The following is a 20,154-nucleotide window of genomic DNA, read 5'->3' on the forward strand; positions in this document are numbered from 1 at the left end:
TATAGTTTGAATTGGGCTAAGCTTTGGCTATCCACATTATGATCTTTAGCCTCAAACAGACTTCAAAATATATTTCAAATTTTTGCAGTGTGCACCTCACCTTCTGAATAAGAACAAAGAGATGATTGAGCTGTTCTGAGCTAAATTTCACAGCAGCTGCTGCAATAATGGTGTGAATGTTCTCTATCACAGTTGACGGCTGTCCTGACTTTAATGAGAAGAGAAACACACAATTGTAAAGAGGCAGCAATGAAAAAAGGCAATCTAAAAAGAATCATAGATTTATCTTAAACAGAAAAGCTGGAATCTTAGGCGCTCTTACCCTGCTGTAAACCCCACGGGAAACACAGACATTTCTGATTAAACATGCTTCGGTTCACACTGCATATGTATCAACCAACTAAGAGACTAAAAAATAAATAAATCACAGCAACCCTTGTGGTTTTATCTTCAGTTTCTGAACACAAGACAAAAAGTATTTGTATTTTGTAAAAGGTTTAGCACTAGGGGCATATACTGTTTGCTAGGCGTGTCATTAAATAAATTGATTACTCATTCAGAAGTATTTTCAGTTTCAGGCTCTGGGTATTCTGGAGGCTGATGAAACCAGTAGAAATGCAGCCATTATGGAAGTTTCAAAACAGATCTACTACTAGATAATTCTCTAAAGGTGAATCATTCATTCATCTCTAAGAAAAGTTGATCCATCCGACAGCCTTAGAAGGTAACATTTCAGAAATTAAATTTATTCATAAAAGGATTTATATACTGCCCTCTTGCAAAACAGCAGCCTAAAAACATTTAAAAGCAATACAAGATGATCATTGAAATGACTGGCTACTAAAAAACATTTTAACAGCTGCATAGGCTTGTCAGTACAAAAAAGTGTTCCAGAGATACCTGAAAGGCAAAAACAAGTGGTGTAAAAATCCAATCATACCGCAATCCAATCACACCGCAATCCAATCACACCATCACGTAGCAGGAAATTGAGGTTGAAACAAAAGAAACGAAAATTAATCTCAAATGACTGGTATGCAAAAGGAATGTGGGTGGTTTAGTCAGTGGGCGGTTCACGGCTAGAGGCATTTTTTTTTATATACTCTTGTAGTTTTGCATTTTAAACCGTATAAAAAGCCTTTGTTCTTTCTCCCGGGGGCCGACTGAACTCAGCCCTTTGTTGCTGATGTATCTGATTGTGCCGCTATTGCAATAGCTTAGATAAATAAAATATTTTGAACTTGTTACTGTATCAGGTCATTCTTTCTTGCATTCATTCCCGCCTGGAAAGAACCCCCTTGGTTCCAAGTATTTTTGCAACGCAAGGATGCCCACTGAATCTCAGTTGGAAGAGTGTTCCCCAGCACGGGATAGGTGACACTAAATGCCCCACTTCTGGTTAAGGCCAGTCAATTGCTCAAGCCATCAGAAAGGACTCACAGTTCTTCAGGAATGCTGCATTGGCTTGTCCAAAATCAAGGTAACATGCTGGCATAGCACCTATCAGCTCATTAGAAAAGCTAACAGCCCTTATTTGACTGCCAATTAGCACAGTATTTGAAATAAATATTTCAAAAGTAATGCAAATATAAAGACAGTGTTTTCAACACTGACCTGCCAATTTATCAACAAAATTCTTGGTGGTACATCTTGAAGCAAACAAGAAATTTGTTTTGAACAGCACTGTGCAAATGTTATAAGTCATGTTGGCATATAAGAGGCATACAAATAAAATAATAATAATGATAATAATTTGTTCCCATATATAACTGAAATTAATGTTTGGAAGAGATATAAAGCAATGAAGTTATTCTAAAATGCTGCAGCAGTATTCTTGGTTAAAAGCATCCTATGTAATGTCACTCTACTGACAACATCTTGTTTGTTTGTTTTATTATTTGATTTATATCCTGCCCTTCCTTCCAGCAGGACCCCAGGGCGGCAAACAGAAGCACTAAAAACACTTCAAAACACCATGAAAACAGACCCTAAAATACATCAAAACAAAACAACTTTAAAAACATTTTTTTAAAAAGCTTTAAAAGCATATTTAAAAAAGGGTTAAACACATTTAAAAAAAAAAAATATTAAAAGCAATTCCAACACAGACGCAAACTGGGACACAGATGCAGACCTTGAATCACAGATGTTATCCATTTGGAATATTGGAAACTGTATCCTTAAAGCAGTGCATTTCACATCTTTCTAGATCAATAGCCCACCTTTAACAACCCCTAGACCCTCCGTGGTGCAGAGTGGTAAGCGGCGGTAACGCAGCCAAAGCTCTGCTCACGGCCGGAGTTCGATTCCAATGGAAGGAGGAAGTCGAATCTCCGGTAAAAGGGGTCAAGGTCCATTCAGCCTTCCATCCATCTGTGGTCAGTAAAATGAGTACCCGGCGTATGCTGGGGGGTAAAGAAAGGCCGGGGAAGGAACTGGCAATCCCACCCCATATATACAGTCTGCCTAGTAAACGTCGCAAGACGTCACCCTAAGAGTCGGAAACGACTCACACTATAAGTGCAGGGACACCTTTACCTTTAACAACCCCAACCTGCAACATAGGACCCCCAAGCCCAAGCTGCCGCAGCCACCATCCAACATGAACCAGCAACAGCAGCAGCAGAAGCCTGTGGAGCACCAGCTGAGCGAGCCTGAGGATGTGGAGATGGAAGCAAGCCTATCTGGACAGTGGGGGAAGACACTGCTACCAAGGAATCTGTTACAGCCTTCTCTGAGGGATATGGACTGTTACACAATGAAGGGACTTTACTGTATTTTCTCTCTCTCTCTTTTGGAGACTAGATTGATTTGAGATTTCAGCCTGTTTTGTGAAATTTTGTGGTGTTATTTATTGATACTGTTGTAGTTTTTATTATTATTATTATTATTATTATTATTATTACGTTCTGAATTGGTTTTATTATATTGTTTTGTTCTTGCTATGGAAGCTGCTTTGAGGTCACCTGGTGATGAAAAGCGGCATGTAAATATACTAAATAAATAAATCTGTCTCCCTGCGGCAGTGATCCACAACTCACTTTAGCCTGCAATCCATTAGGCGCTTACTTGGAAGTAAGTCCCACTGAACTTAATGGAGCTTACTTCTGAGTAGACATGTATTGCATTGCAGCCTTAGTCACAACTCACCAGTATCTTAGAGCACTGGAAAACGAAAAGACTATAAAGACATTTTATAAGGTCTGAGATTCAGACACACACAAAGCCTTTTTTTAAAGAACATCTCACAGGTTTGTCCTCAGGATGACTGCACTCAAACTGAATGATAAAACATGTCACACTATTACAACAATACCAGTATGTATAAGCTTTACACTGTAAAGACATACTAAAAAGTCCATAAACTAGTTATAAATAAAATGGAGGGAGTGATGGTCCTTGTGCTCATTACATTTTTGCACTCTGACTCCAGCAAAATTTTTCACATGGCATTTTTTATTAAGGTCTTGGATAATGATTAACTGCTATATAGAATAAACCATAGTTTCTTAAAGTATTCAGTGCATAGGAAGACTTGGCATAGCGGCTTCATGTACAAGCACTAAAATAAAGTAATGAGATGGGATGCGGAAAGAATGCACAGGTTTAAACACCTATGTGAAATTAGAATGAAAATTATTTCTGCAGGAAAAACTGTTAGCAGCTGCTCTGAAGACAAATGAGGCACTAGAGCTGTATAATCCTAAACCCATTTAAAATGTACACACATGCAAATATATGTGGATGCCAAACAAATCTAGCACAAGCAAAACAATTTTAAAAATTGTTTAATTGTTTTAAAAATTAAAAACAGCACTCAATTAAATAACAAAACCATTCATACATATCTAGAAGTTTCTTCTCTCAGAATTTGAAGGAAAAGAAATGTAACTAGAAGATTGAGGGTAGATATGATACGTATGATAGCACTTGAAAAGTAGTCAAGCAGAGAAGAGCCAGAATCTCTTTTTGATTATCCCAGAGTACAGGACACAGAATAATGGGCTCAAATTACAGGAAGCCAGATTTTGACTGAACATCAGGAAAAACATCCTAACTGTTAGAGCAGTACAACAATGGAACCAAAGACCTAGAGAGGTGGTGGGCTGTTTAACACGGAAGGCATTCAAGAGACAGCTGGACAGCCACCTTGAGTGGGGTTTGGACTCAACGACCTTATAGGCCCCTTCCAACTCTACTATTCTATGATTCTATGAAACAAAAGAAATGCAACTAGAAGCATAAGATCCTATATTAGATTAACTTTTTTAGGACCTCAGCAAACATTGTGATCACCATACTGTTTGCTATACAGCATCAGAGTGTGAAAATGCAAGCTAAAGTCATCAGGGCTTAATACGGTGGCAAGAAAGTACTGAGAAGCATGCCCTGAAGCAAACCCTGCTCTTTCAGTGACTGATTCATGGAGAAGTTGTTGAGTCCTTCCTTTGGGCAAGTTGTTTAACCATATGACCTCCTGGCCTTCTTCCAACTCTAGGACTGATAAATATATTTAGCATACTTTCACAAGTTCATGTCATGAGTCACAATTCTTCAGGGGAACAGACACTCCATGTCCATTGATAGCGTATAATCGTGTAACTGACCAAATGATAGCTAACGGTTTAGCTCAGTTTTGGGTCTTACATATGCATTTGAAAATGACATTCCTCAAGCCTTGTCATGAGAATTTCAAATGCTGAGATAAATGACTGCACATTCTCACCTGTATTCTCCAAATTTTTGTCAGCTCATCTAACGATAACTTGCTGCCCAGAAGCTCAATAATTCCCTTTATACGATCACAGTATTGTGCTTGGTCTATGTTACCTAGCAGAAGGAACACAAGACAGTGAGCCTAACCACAATGAATGCTTTAATCAAGTCTATACATGGCAGGAACAAAATATAAACTCCTTAAAAAAACAAAACAAAAAACTAATGGAGCAGGTATAGGAAACCTTTGGCCCTTCAGATGTTGCTGAACTCCAATACCCATCACCCCTGACCATTGGCCATGCTTGCTAAGGCTGATGGGAGTTGCAGTTCAGAACCATCTGGAAGGCCAAAGGTTCCTTATCCTGTAAGAGAGGTTCAACAACATGAAGAACTTCTAACATCCCCCCCCTCTCATTCACTATATAACTTATACCTTAAAACATGCACCTTCTTTCCAGGTTTATGTTTGGTGCTGGTAGCAACCAAGACAGTTCTAAAAAGCAGAGATTTCAAAAGACTCATTAAAATATGAACTTCTACCAGGAGTATCCACCTCAAGACATTCAGATACAAAAATAGTTCAGACATAATGTTGCAGTTTAGCATTAGGAGCCTGCGGCTCATCTCTTTCTCTTCCTACTTTGGTGTGGCCACGAGAAGTTCAGAAATCTTGGATTAACCAGTTTGTCGTGTCATCCAAATCTGGACAAGCTATCTTAAACTTAACTATGGTTAACTGAGACAAGCTAACATCATAAACTATGGTTTGCATTTGGCTTGTTTCAACATTAACCACAATTTGCCTGGGTTCAGACAACATGCTAAATTACATTTTAGATTAAACAGAAGCTGATGCTTCAGATCATCTCCTTGCAGCCAAGCTGAGGGAAAAGAGCATATGTGAGTTCATGACTCTCTTATTAACACTAAACATGTTTCAGTGCTGCATCCAAATGCAACCACAATGTCGACTCCTTCAGTTTAAAAATTTCAGAAGCACAGAGGATAAAGCTGTTTATTCACAACTTACCTTCTAATGCAATTGATAGGACAGAGTTTTCTACTAGCCAGTTTAACAACCGATCTGTATCTATTGCATTCTTTACTGATTTGGATACAGTACTGTCTTCAATAAGTTTTGTTACCTAAAAATAAACACAGACACTCAGAGGCATATGTAATAGCTACCCAAAAAATAAGAAATTCAACTGTCACAGGAAAAAAAATGAAATATATGATCTTCACTGATAAGGTTATGGAAGGCCTGAAACAGTAAATACTTGAAAATTAAAGGAATAAGCAAAACTATATTCCATTTTCCATTACTGGGGTCGAGTTCTTCTACAGGAATGGCCAGCTTTGTAAAGCTATTAATATTTTGATTGCTTCATGAAATTATTACGCTTTATTACACTTTTTTTTAAAAAAATGCAGGATAATACCATATATTTGTCACTTATTATACAAGTTTATTTCAAATGGAATTATATCAATGGACAGAATATGTTTTTGTTTCCTCCTATATAAATGCAATAATATCAATATCTATAGTGCTATCTGCATTGGGGAGGAGCACCAGTGTTTCCAAAATGTAAATGACAATCTAATCATTTTTAATTTGAAGATTTTAGCATAATGAACTTACTTCTTTGAGAGAGTTCATTTTTGCACTGAAGTGTGGCGATTTCAACATACGCAATAGGATATCTAAGCGCAGGTCATCCACTACTGTTACCAAGTCAGGCTGGAAACGCATACAAAGGAGCTTGATGGCAGACAAGAGTTCAGGGATACTGACCAGCCTCTGTGAAACATAAAAATTAGAGACACTTTTTAAGATCTCTAAATAATGAATTCTAGTGACAAGGAAGATACCACAAAAAAGTTGGTGTAGCCCGATCTTTTAAACCTTACATGCCTATTCATATCTATTCTATCTGGAACCCCTACTGAATTCAACAGTACTTACTTCCAGATGGGTGTATGTAGGACTGCAGATTAAGGCTGCAATCCAAAACCTATCTACTCAGAAGGAAGCTCCATTGCAGCAGACTTAGTCTGCAATCCAGTACACACTTACCTGGGAGTCCATAATTTTATGCATAGTTAGTCCTAGTGAAAATAGCACAGGATTGGGGTAAAGCTTACACTATCTTTAGCAGCAGGATATTAAACGAAAGTATTTATATATCTATAACTGTATAATTTTACTTGACATCCAGGTAAAATGACAATGAAAACTCCAAATATATATATAGGGTCATACATAATGAGAAATAGACCTCACACTTTTTCATATCTAACTATCAAAAGAACTTTTTGAAAATTGTAACTATAAAAAATGTGAACCTTCTAAAACAAGAGTGTAAATTTGCAATTACTGTGAATATAGATTACATGACAGCAGACATTCCAGCAGTCTGCAAGTAGCAGTACCACTTCATCAGTTCTGCTAAAAGATTAGGAACTGGAAGAGCCCGATTGAACTAAACAGTTTCCATTCGAGCTGCTCATTATAAGAATTACTATTTAATTTTAAGAAATTTCCTCTTCCCTCGCAAACCTTTGTGAATCAAGTCTTTTATATTACAGTAGGGCCCCGCTTCTCAGCGCTCCGCTTTTCAGCGTTCCGCTAATACGGCGCCAGTGGGACAATCAGCTGGAGGGGGGGCTGGAGTTCCCCGCACTCTAGCTGATCGCGCCGGAGGAGGGGGAATCAGACTCTCCCGCTCGAGCTGATCTCCTCCTCCTCAGGGGCAGTCAGACTCGTGCATTCCAGTTGATTGCGCCAGAGGAGAAGATCAGCTGTAGTGTGCTACAGCTGATTTCCTCTTTTGGCACGATCAGACTCTTGCTCGAGCTGATCGTGCCCGAGGATCTTCTCCTCCTCTGGCGCAATCAGTGGGTTAGGTTCCAGACCCCTGCACTACAGCTGATCAAATTTTCAGCGGTTTTCGCTTCTCGGCAGGGGTCTGGAACCTAACCTGCCATATGAGTGGGGCCCTACTGTACTGTTCTTCAATATTGGCTCCCCAGATGTTGGACTACAACTTCCATCATCCCCAGAAAGCATGGTCAATGATCAGGGATGATGGAAATTGTAGTCTATCAATATCTAGTGACCCAAGATTGAAGAACAGTGTTTTAGATTTGTATGCCTGTAGGCAGGGACTTTCTTGTATTAATTGCCTATATGTAAGTTGCTCTGGAAGCCTTTTCAGCTGAAGGGCTGAGTAAAAATGCTCTAAATAAATCATATAGAACAAATTAGTTAAAAAATGAAATAATGTACTAAACACACAGCTGCTGAAAGCATTAATCTGATTATTTGCCAAGTGTCATTACAAGCATCTCACCATGCTTTAGTTAAGTACACACATTAATAGCATGGGAGCAGCAGAATTAGCTAATGGGATATCAGTTTTACAGTTGTAAATTATACTTCAAGTTCTAGGTTGTATCTGGAAAATCAAGTTCTACCTTGTCTTTCAGGTCCTTCTCTTCAACATTCTGAACATATTTAATCATATTATGAATTACTGGATCCAGCATGGGCTATAAAACAAACAAAACATTATCATTCTGTATATTAGAAAAACGTATTTCCCCAAGGCTTCACTGCAATGGATTACTTTTATTCTTGCACCCTTTCTAAAGGCTGAGGGATTTAATGTGGTGCAAAACTGCAGAAAGCAAAAGTTGCAACCCCTCTCCCATGAGCAAAAGTGATTTCCTTTCATGCTTGCAATGTAGGCCTTACACTAGAGTTCAATTATTGAACACAAACTAGGGACAACTAAAATACATATGAGTTTATCTGAAGCAAGAAAACAAAGTGTTACGCCTATAATGGGTGGTATCCATCACTTGCTTGAGAGGAAAACTGCTCACACAACAATCTTTTCCCTTCAGACTCCTGAAAGGTATATCTGAAGGGCCCTCTCATGGGCTGTGTCATGGGGAATTCTCCCAAAACTGGGCAAGGGAAGCAAGGTTCCTGCTCAATAAAATCCTCCAGAGAGGCTTTTCAAAGGTCTGTAGCAAGGAGGAGAAAGTTTGGTTGCAAAAGCAAACTTCTCATGCAGCTATTAGATTCCCCGCCCTGCCCCACTAGTTAGTATTTATCTCAGTGTGGGCATGGTAGATTGGGATCTACAGGTAAATCTCTGGGTAGTTTGAAGAAGAACAAGGATTTCTGACTCCCAGTTGTTTCAATGGCAACAAAATGAATCCTGCTCCCAAAATGAAACTGGTGAAATGATTAAAGATTAGAAGGAGTGGATTTTTGGGTGGAAGGACCGTGAGCTCAGTTCAATTCTGTTACTCAAAACCAATTCCTGAGCTCAGAATTCTTTTAAGTTTATACCTTTTGGGCAAATCTCTGTATTTTAGTAAAAATTGAAGCAGATCCCACAACCCTGATGTCTGGCCATCACTGATCTATCTCATAATGGTATTTCACAGTTATCTGCAGTTATCCCCAACTGATTGATGCTATTACTGTTAAATGCCACTTTTAATGTGATTAACACTACTTTGGCAAGATATCTTTTTAAAAAAAAATAACACAAAGTGACTAATTTCTAAATAATTAAAAGGAATGAGTGTTATTCATTACCTGTACTACCGAAGAGTTGAGATACTCTGCACAAACCCCCAAAGGCTGAACCAATGAAGATACTGCCTAGAAGAAAGAGTAGACATTTAAGAACACAAGAGAGCAGACGTGAAGCATGTACCACAAGAGTAATGCTTAGACTGGTCCTAGCATGTGACAAACATACTAAACAAGAAAATAGTATCTGATAAAACAGACAAATGAACATGGCCAGTGTAGTCTCACATGGCCACAGAAGTGGCAGATAGAGTGTACGGGAAGTGCAACTGAACATCGCTTTTCACATTGCACTGTGCACTGTTTAGAAGTTGTACAGTAGGGCCCTGCTTGTCGGTGTTCTGCTAATACAGCACCAGCGGGGCGATCAGCTGTAGCGTAGGAAACTCCAGCCACTGTGCTCCAGCTGACAGTGCTTGGACCCTGAAGCTCCCTGCACTTCAGCTGGAGCGCAGTGGCTAGAGCTCCCAGTGCGATCAGCTGTAGCACGGGGAGCTTCAGGGGCCAAACGCTGTCAGCTAGAGCTCCCTGCGCTCCAGCTGTTCGCACTGGGAGCTCTCGCTGCCGTGCTCCAGCTGACAGCGATCAGCTGTAGTGTGTGATCAGCTGGAGCGTGGGAAACTTCAGGGGCTAAGCGCTGTCAGCTGGAGCGTGGCGGCTGGAGCTTCCTGCGCTACAGCTGATCGCCCCGCTGGCGCCATATTAGCAGAACGCCAAAAAGCAGGGTGTGCGATCAGCTGTAGTGCAGGGAGCTCTAGCTGACAGTGATCAGCTGTAGAGCGCAATCAGCTGTACAGTACAGCTGATTGCGCGCTATGTCCCACTTTACAGTGGGTTTCACTTTTCAGCAGGGGCCTGGAATGTAGCCCGCCATATAAGTGGGGCCCTACTTTATTTTCTTCATCTAGCACATGCCTAGTCAGTCTTAGTCCTTATTACTTCAGTTCCACAACAACGGAAAGCATTGAACAAGAGCTGTCTGTGAAAGTTTCACAAAACAGCAAGACATAAGCGTGATTTTAACTTACCCCAAGTTCAATATCTTCTGAATGTAGTTTAGACTGAATTGCAGAAAACCCGCCTAATTCTGCAAACTAAACAAGAACAAACAAAAGATTGTCAGAAACTTTAGACACATGCATACAGCAAGTAAAACTTTCTTTCAACCACACACTACACAAGAAGTAGTAGTGAGATAGGTCTCTGACAAAGGAGCAAATAGAGGAGCATTTCCTTCAAATTGTCCATCACAGGGGAACAAATTGGAAAAGCATGCTGGGCCTACGAATTTTTACTAGTTCAGTAATGGAAAGCTAGAACAACCCACATAGGAGGATATGAAAAGAGCAAACACTACTAACAAAGCTCCTTCAAAACCTAATTTTTTCTTGACAAATCATTGTTTCCACTTAGAAAGATCATAATTGCCTCTAAGACTGTGATGGCATGTCACAGGTAAATTGCTGACAAATCCATTTAAGAGAAATTATTTTTCCACGTGTGTCATAATTCCCTTTTCCTCTGTTATACTCCAGACAAATGATGAAAACTCAACACACAAAAGAACATATTGCAAGTATTTTCCATAGGTGCACATGCATGCGTGTGGACACAAACATTCTAATGGAGTATCTGAAGAATGTATCAGAAGGACTTTCCACAGAACTGTAGACATTCCCCCAAATACAATGATAAAACATTACATATTCTGTTGTCAAAATCGTTCACTTCTTCCTCTGCTCAAGTGATGTCCCTCCTCAAAACCCTTCATTTGCTTCCCATTCCCTTCGGTACCAGGACAAATTCATCTACTGGCCTTCATGTTTAATTATATACACCTATATATGATCTTCACTCTTCCAGTGCTACTATCCTTCACTCCTGCTTTCTATTCTTTCTATTTCCGTTTATTCTTCTTTGCTACTCCTTGCATGTAAACTATCTCCCTGAGCATGTACAAAGTGCTTATAATCCTTCCTCAAATCTATCTTGTTTCCCTGTAAGTCCTTTGTCTAATACCTTAATTTTCATTTGCAACTTAAACCCATCTTTAGTATGTGTACCTGCATTTGTTCACATTCATTCTTCTCCCCCTCCCCCCCCCCTCCAGATTCTAATTCCTTACGTCAGAAACTGGTTTTCTTTTCATATAAATGTCTGTATAATGCCATACATGTATAGATGGTTCAGAATAAGTAATAGCTACTTTAATGCTGACTTACCCTATTCACTAAGTCCACTAGCCATCCATGTGGTTCCTAGCCAACAGAGACATTAATAAATTAATAACATTTTAATAAAAGGATATTTTGTAAAATAATGGTGTTTTAATTGTGTTTCATTTAGAACTCTGGATTATTTCAAAACATGTACTTCCTGCCAACAACTGTTCAAATAGGGCGTGGACACCTAAAGTGCTGGATGTTCTCATTAGCACAACCCACTTACTAAGCATTGACTAACAAATTACAATGTGTTATGGCAACATTAGGCTTTGTTTATAACCCATGATGGAGTTGCACTAAGATTCAGAAGTAGTATTTGGGCACAAACAAGCCTAAGACTGTGTGTGTCTGAAAATCTCATTGCTGAAACTTTGTTGTTATATGCTTTCTCCCCCTCTAGGATGCAAACCTTAACGTGGTGAGGGGGTTTGAGAGTGTTGAAGAAGCTGAGAGGAATGCCGTCAGGAGTCTAGACCAAGAGGCTAGACTCCTAGCAGGGGCACCCAAGGTGGAATGGTCAAAGCTGAGACAACAGACTAAGATGCATCCAAATCAGAGGAAGGCAATGGTAAGCCACCTCTGAATATCTCTTACAATGAAAACCCTATGAACAGAGTATCTAAAATGCAACACGAGATAGTGCTGGAAGATGAGACCCTCAGGTCAGAAGACACTCAACAAGCTACTGGGGAAGAACAAAGGACAAGTACAAGTAGCGCTGTGACTAATGACACAGCTGGGTCAAAGCCAAAAGGAAACCCAGAGGCTGATGCGCACAGATGCAAAAGGAGAGTCCGGAGTTGTACGACGCACACGATAGGAACATGGAATGTGAGAAACATGAACCAGGGAAAGTTAGAAATTGTCAAGAAAGAAATGGAATGTATCAACATTACAATTCTTGGCATGAGTGAATTAAAATGGACGGGAATGGAACATTTCCAATCAGGCAATTACAAAATATTTTATGCAGGAAATGAGAAATTAAGAAGAAACAGGGTTGCTTTAACAGTGAGAAGTGATATAGCAAAAGCAATTAGGAGCTACAACACAAGGTCTGAGCGAGTGATACCAATGAGACTAAACGGGAAACCTATTAACATAACCATCATCCAAGACTACGCTCCAACGGCAAATGCAGAAGAAGAAGAATTAGAGATTTTATGCAGAAGTACAGGAAGAAATTGATCACACACCAAAACAAGATGTGCTGATAATCATGGGAGACTGGAATGCAAAAGTAGGGAACAGAGAAGAACTAGGAATTGTGGGGAAATGGGGCTTAGAAGACAGAAATGAAGCAGCAGAAAGACTGATTGAATTCTGTGAAGCCAATAATTGGTTTCTTGCAAACACAGTTTTTGAGCAATCAAAAAGACAACTGTACACGTGGACATCACCAAATGGGCAATATAGGAATCAAATTGATTATATAATTGGTAGCAGAAGATGGAGAAGTTCCATACTTTCTGTAAAAACAAGACCAGGAGCAGACTATGGTACAGATCATGAACTGGTTGTATCGAAAATCATCAGAGTAAAGCTAAAGAAGAAGAACAAAGCAATCATAATGCCAAAATACAATTTAAATAACATCCCAGAAGAATATCAAGATCAAATAAGGAACAGATTTGAGACTTTAAACTTAGTTGACAGAGAACCAGAAGAACTATGGAGTGAAGTCAGAGACATTATCAGGGAAGAATGCAAAAAGGCAATACCTCTAGTTAAAAAGAGAGAAAGACCTCAACGGATGACTGAAGAAACTCTTAAAATGGTTAAAGAAAGAAAGAAAGCAAAAGCAAAAGGAGATAGAAACACGGTCAGAACCCTAATTGCAACAATACTGCAACTAGTACGTAGGGACAAAGAGAACTATTACAATAGTTATTGTATAGAAATAGAAGAGGACAACAAAAAGGGAAGAACAAGAGCCCTATTCCAAAAGATTAGAGAAATTAAATGTAAATGTAAACCAAGAGTAGGGATGTTGAATACACAGGGGAACACACTGACAGACCGAGATGAAATAAAAGGAAGATGGAAGCAATACACTGAAGAGCTCTATAAAAGAGATGACAGGATGACAGATTCATTTACGGAGGAACTGTATGACGAAGAACCAGAAATTTTAGAATGTGAGGTGAAAGCTGCTCTTAAAATACTTGGAAGAAACAAATCACCAGGAACAGATGGCACATCAATAGAGTTGCTACAAGCTACCAAGACTGAATCTGTCCAAATTTTGACAAAAAATGTCAAGAAATATGGAAAACTAAATAATGGTCCACAGATTGGAAGCATTCCATATACATCCCAATTCCAAAGAAAGGGGATCCCAGGGAATGCAGTCATTATCAAACTATTGCCTTAATATTCCATGCAATAAAGTAATGCTCAAGATTCTACAACAAAAGCTCTTACCATATATGGAACGAGAGATGCCAGATGTCCAAGCTGGATTTAGAAAGGGAAGAGGCACAAGAGATGATACTGCAAACATACGTTGGATAACGGAACGGAGCAAGGAACTTTAGAAGAAAATCACCCTGTGCTTTATAGATTACGGCAAAGCCTTTGACTGTGTAGATCAGGAAAAACTATGGAATGCTTTAAAAGAAATGGGGGTGCCATAGCATCTGATTGTCCTGATGCACAACCTACACTCTGGACAAGAGGCTACTGTAAGGACAGAATATGGAGAAACCGATTGGTTCCTAATTGGAAAGTGTGTGAGACAGGGGTGCATTTTATCACCCTATTTATTTAATCTATACACAGAACATATCATACGGAAAGCAGGATTGGATCAAGACGAAGGAGGTGTGAAAATTGGAGGGAGAAATATCAATAATTTAAGATAGGCAGATGATACCATACTACTAGCAGAAACCAGTAACGATTTGAAACGAATGCTGATGAAAGTTAAAGAGGAAAGCACAAAAGCAGGACTACAGCTGAACATCAGAAAAACTAAGGTAATGACAATAGAAGATTTATGTAACTTTAAAGATGACAATGAGGACATTGAACTTGTGAAGGATTATCAATACCTTGGCACAGTCATTAACCCAAATGGAGACAATAGTCAAGAAATCAGAAGGCTAGGACTGGGGAGGGCAGCTATGAGAGAACTAGAAAAGGTCCTCAAATGCAAAGATGTATCCCTGAACACTAAAGTCAGGATCATTCAGACCATGGTATTTCCGATCTCTATGTACGGATGTGAAAGTTGGGCAGTGAAAAAAGTGGATAAGAGAAAAATCAACTCATTTGAAATGTGGTGTTGGAGGAGAGCTTTGCAGATACCATGGACTGCTAAGAAGACTAGGTGTTAGAACAAATTAAACCAGAACTGTCACTAGAAGCTAAAATGATGAAACTGAGGTTATCTTACTTTGGACACATCATGACAAGACATGTTTCACTAGAAAAGACAATAATGCTGGGAAAAACAGAAGGAAGTAGAAAAAGAGTAAGGCCAAACAAGAGATGGATTGATTCCATAAAGGAAGCCACAGACATGAATTTACAAGATCTGAACAGGGTGGTTCACGACAGATGCAGTTGGAGGTCGCTGATTCACAGGGTCGCCATAAGTTGTAGTCGACTTGGAAGGCACATAACAAAAATATACTTTCAAGTTGATTATGATTTATGGCGACCCTATGAATCTTTTTGGATATATTCATAAGGTTTTCATGGTAAGAAGTATTCAGAGGTGGTTTACCATCGCCTTTCTCTAAGCCTATGGCACCCGGTATTCCCAGGCGGTCTCCCATCCAAGTACTAACCAGGCCTGACCCTGCTTAGCTTCCGAGATCGGGCATGTTCAGGGTAGTATGGCCGTAGTATTTATTTAGACACACAAAAATTAAAAGAGGTTACATCGCTTCTTCTGCCAAGAGCCAGATCTAAAAGAACTTAAAATTATTATATCCATGTGATAATCTAAACCATGGCTACAGCATGGTCACCATGAAGATCTGGCTGCGAGCACTGGGGTTTTGGTGGTAATTCAACCCTTATTATAGTCAAAACAGCAGAAATAATGATGGACCAAAGGCTGCTCTCCATGAGACAGACTGATAAATTGTCAGATATTAAAGGGGGGCATTTTTTATTTCAGGTGACACACACACAGCATTTATGCTTTGTTTTAAATTCTGTATTACTTCTAGCAAGGTATCTAAAATGTGGACATACTTACCTTCTGGAAAGTAGAAATGGGTGAGACAGCATACATATTCCCTTCTCCAAATATTTCTGCCCAGTTCCTTTGGCACACTTTCATTCTGTTCTTGAAATGGTACTCGTTATCAGGATTAAGCGCCTAAACCAAAAAGTGGCATGACAAGGAAGCAAATACGGCTATCAATTTTCCGATATATAACAGGTTTGGATCGAGTGGTGTTTTGTACCAATTAATCACCAGATTTTCCTTCCAAGGAAAGAGGGACAAAATGTTTAACACCAAGAAGTACATATACCTTTACAGAAGCAGCATCAAACCAGTTCAGAACTTCAAAGTAAGAAAGAGAAATAGAATTCGTGTTTCAATATCTCAAAATCAGTATTCTTTGACAGAACTCTGCATAGCTATTGGAACCTAGACTGGTAAACTGCATCACTTCATATTCTGTTTAAATGGATTTTAACATGATGCTTAACTCTGATTTTATAATGAAAACCTGGAATATCTTGTACACAGACACACAGACACAAAAGCAACCTCAGGGAGGTCAAGTAATTGCAATACCATTGTAAGTACAGCCAGAAGACCAACAGGAATAGGATCTTGCTTTATTCTTTCTGCAGCCAGATCTACTAGTAGCATCAGCATGTTGTAGATTCCCTCATGGATTTCAGTTCCCCATTTATGAACAGCACTTGACGTCAACAGCTGCAAAGGAGCACAGTATATGTTAAAATACTGATGTGGCTCTACAAGGGGGAAACAAAGAGTACCTTTTTTTTAGCTTTAGGCATTGAAATGTTAGAGCTGCTTATTTAGCAATAGTTGACTTTTGAAGTCAGGTTTCAAACCTGTTAAGAACACCTGGCAACTGCCTATGGTGTCTCTCTTCCCCCCACTTCCAGTTTTAAGAAGATTCCATTTTTAGCCATAGCATGTTTAGACAATTCAAAATCTTCAATAAATTCCAAGACCAGGGAAGACATATGTTTTTTTTTCAGGAGCCAGAACACCTTCACTTGGCATACCTCACTATCCTACCTTCTCGTACTCCTGTCCTTATTCCTACAAATGTTCCTCAATATTCCAATTCCCCCCCCCGCGTTCAGTGTCCCAATAAATAATGGCCTATTCTGTAAAACAATCCAGAATGCAAGCCACCATTTTACAAGTCAGATATCACCTTTTCTCCCATCCATAGCAATGGAGAGGATCCACCGTGTTTTTTCTCTTATCTCTTACCTTTTTGAAAGCTTCGGGCATACATCTGTCCATAAACCTCCTGCAGTTTTCATCAGAATCAGAAAGTCCTTGTTTAAAGGAGGAAAAACAAAAGAGTTAGATCTTGCAAAGTTTTGCAAGCTATGGACGGAAACTCATAGGGTCACCCAAACAGCCATATTGGTCAGATTTTTGTTGGTTCACACAAACATCCCTACTGCATACTAATAATTTTAAGAGTGAAGACACTAACAAAATATAGCTTTAATCAGGATTTGTCAATACAGAAGCAACACTGCTTTCCAAAACTCCATATTTTATGTGCAAAGGGGAAGAGTGAGTTGTTGCTTACAAAGGCCAGGATCCAGAGTACTATGAATGAAGCAGACTTCAGCTATTTTCTTCTTCAACTAAGGGGCTTCCAAGAGGAATTTACGATATGGCATTGGAGTCTGCTATTTGAAGAAACAATTCAGAAATTCCATCAGGATAGTTTACACACCTTGCACAAGCAGAACAGCTCTATGGATCCCAGCAGAGTTTAACAGCTGGCACAGCACAACATAAAGGCAAAGGTAAGAAAAGGTGAGCATAGTAAGATGTGTACAGGAAAGAGAAGAAGTGTGCAGATTACTAGACAGGAATCCAATGACAAGATTATCTCTTCAATTTGCAGTAACAAGAAGCAAAATGCTCAGGTAAAAATTAAGGGCTAAATAGAGACTGCGGTTCAAGGAAAGCAGTGGTTTACAATGGCATGACACTGGAATAAGCTAAAGTGGAACAGAAATCCTAGGTAATCAGGAATGCCTGAGGATCCTAAGTAGATTGCTTGGGAACAACATGAGGATTAGAATTAAGGAGTCTCATGTTATGAAGTTACCTAGCAGATGTGCCTGTGACATAGGTATTGCTGCTTCTAGGTTCCCAAAACATATGGCAAGCTCTGGTCTCTCTGTGAATAGCTTCCACATCAAGAGGGCATGCAATACCAGTGACATACAGACTGTTCAATTCATCTGAAACATCCAGATTGAAAATGAGGGAATGGGAGGAGAGATAATACTCAGGAGCAGAGATAATAGGAGTAGAAGACTAAATCATCAACCTATTAACTATTTTGTTTCTTTAATGGTGTTTACTCTCAAACCCTTGGGAAGGATACAGATATTTCTGAACACATCAAGGTGTTCATTACCATCCGTGGCAAAAGTTAGGCAGGTAACACTTCATGCTGAACAGCTGCCATGGGGCTACAATGTTATGATGTTCCTGAATACGCAGAGACAATTTAAATAGCTCACTGAAGCCTATGTCTTGTAGCATCACTTATCTTTCTGAGAAAGGTTCATTTTATAAAGCACATGCTATAAACCAAAACGGTTCAGGTTTGGACTACCTGTACTTACAGAACTTGACTAAACAGTGGTATACAGCTCCACTATAAACAAAAGATGAATTCAACCAGCATCTATAAGAGCTTCCTTTCAAATGGAGATCCAATACACACCCTGTGACTCAGTGAATTTGCACAGCATGCAAAATCAGATGAAACAGCAAATGTATGCAGGCAGACACCGAATTTTTGTATTTATTTATAAGGCTGCAATACTGGTATCCTCAATGTGGTATTTCTGTGCAGTGGTACCTGTAAAAGCCTCTCCCAACATCAATGAAAGCTTCTGTACTTCCCCATCCCTTCACCCAGAGTTAACTCCCCTCCCCCTTTGGAAGAGAGAAGGAAGTGACTTCTGCGTGGAGAACTACAGAGAGCTGAAAGAGGAAGTGGAAGAGTGTCAGTTATTCCCACTTCATCTTTAAACGCTTTAGTTTTTTAGCCTGAGATCACAATCCAAGGACAAAGCAGAATGACGAGGAGAGAAAGAGTCTGGAAAGAAAAGAAAGAGGTAAAGGGAAGAGAGGAGGGATGTGGCCAGGAAAAGAAGGGACAAAAAGGAGCTGAACATTGTGCGTCTGTTTTTCCTCCTCTAGTGGGGGGTCTGTATTTTGGGTTTTTTATTTTGTTTCAACTTCTTTTCTCTTGGGGCTGTCTGCACTTGCCCCCCCCCATCTTGACCCTCCGGTGATATGCATTTTTTTGTTGGTGTCTGCATTTTGCTTTTTGTATTCCCCTCCTCTATGTGTACAGACACAGTTTGTGTCTATGTTTGCTTATTTTTTCTTTCTTCAGTCCTGCCTGCCTCTTTCCCAGCAGACACACAGCATGAGCACCCAGGGAGAGGGGAGCAGGTAATCCCAACAATTTATGACTGGGCATGCCTCTCACAGCAGTCATTTTACAACCTGCATCCTTCCCTCTTCCCATAGCAGCAATGTTGTGGTGGCACCCATAACACTTATTGAAAATGTGCCCATGGGCCCAGGAAGTTAGGAAATCCCTTCTGTAGATTAAGCCAGACAGCTGATTGTTTCAATATTGTTAAGACTGTAATTCTTAATTTGTCCATTTGCATTCCCCCCATACATTTATTCCACCTTCTGAGGCCCCCCTTCAGATGAGAAATACAACACTTTGTTTATATTTGCTCTGATTTCATAAAAAAGGGAAGCACCTTTGAGTATGTGAAGAGGTTGTTTTTCTTACCACTTAGCAACACACACTTCATTAATGTATGTGAGCAGCATGTGCATGGTTTCTAGGGCACACAAGATCAGTTCATCTAGGTCTGAACCTCAGTATGGTCTCACTTCTCTTGGCACATTCTCTAAAGCTGGAACAAGATGCATTCCTTGTCATACAAAGTTCATTGCATTCTCACTCCCCTCCTTCACTTCCGTTTCAGGAAAAAAACAAGACTTGACACCCTTTACCCTCTTATGATACAGTACAAGAAAACTGACTCCCAGTATGTGAAGTGAGCCTTTCACTCACCCTTAAGAGTTTGCAGGCAGTCTTCATACCCACTCAGTTAAGTGTTGGAAGTAAGCAAGGAAGACAAGGATTTCTGAGCAAATGGTATGGTTCCTGTGCAGGCCTCAATCTACTAGTTCTCCTTTTAAAACAACAGCTTACACAGTCCTTGCAGCATTTGATACAGCTAGATCATCCCCAACTCTGTACAATAACCAATTCTCTTACAATCCCCTACCTTACCCTCCTCCTAGAATTCATTGAGTTTTGTCAGCTTTTGTTACCCATTCCTTACCATGTGCATCTT

General features: G+C 39.6%; 1 protein-coding gene and 1 pseudogene across 1 annotated transcript in view; both read right to left on the reverse strand.

The window, feature by feature from the left end:
* Positions 1-20,154, reverse strand: part of USP24 (ubiquitin specific peptidase 24) — a 141,093-nt gene that overhangs the window by 97,065 nt on the left and 23,874 nt on the right. Inside the window, exons 3-13 of the mRNA XM_061633148.1 lie at positions 16,997-17,064; positions 16,319-16,462; positions 15,770-15,892; positions 11,557-11,592; positions 10,363-10,428; positions 9,338-9,403; positions 8,200-8,274; positions 6,365-6,523; positions 5,750-5,864; positions 4,727-4,830; positions 101-208 (exon numbers count right to left, since the gene is read on the reverse strand). Of these exons, the coding sequence (XP_061489132.1) occupies positions 101-208; positions 4,727-4,830; positions 5,750-5,864; positions 6,365-6,523; positions 8,200-8,274; positions 9,338-9,403; positions 10,363-10,428; positions 11,557-11,592; positions 15,770-15,892; positions 16,319-16,462; positions 16,997-17,064 (1,064 nt within the window). The remainder of the gene's footprint in view (positions 1-100; positions 209-4,726; positions 4,831-5,749; positions 5,865-6,364; positions 6,524-8,199; positions 8,275-9,337; positions 9,404-10,362; positions 10,429-11,556; positions 11,593-15,769; positions 15,893-16,318; positions 16,463-16,996; positions 17,065-20,154) is intronic.
* On the reverse strand, positions 15,305-15,413 carry LOC133388112 (5S ribosomal RNA; annotated as a pseudogene).

Source organism: Rhineura floridana, chromosome 6 (assembly GCF_030035675.1).
Source record: "Rhineura floridana isolate rRhiFlo1 chromosome 6, rRhiFlo1.hap2, whole genome shotgun sequence".
NCBI classification, from domain to species: Eukaryota; Metazoa; Chordata; class Lepidosauria; order Squamata; family Rhineuridae; genus Rhineura; species Rhineura floridana.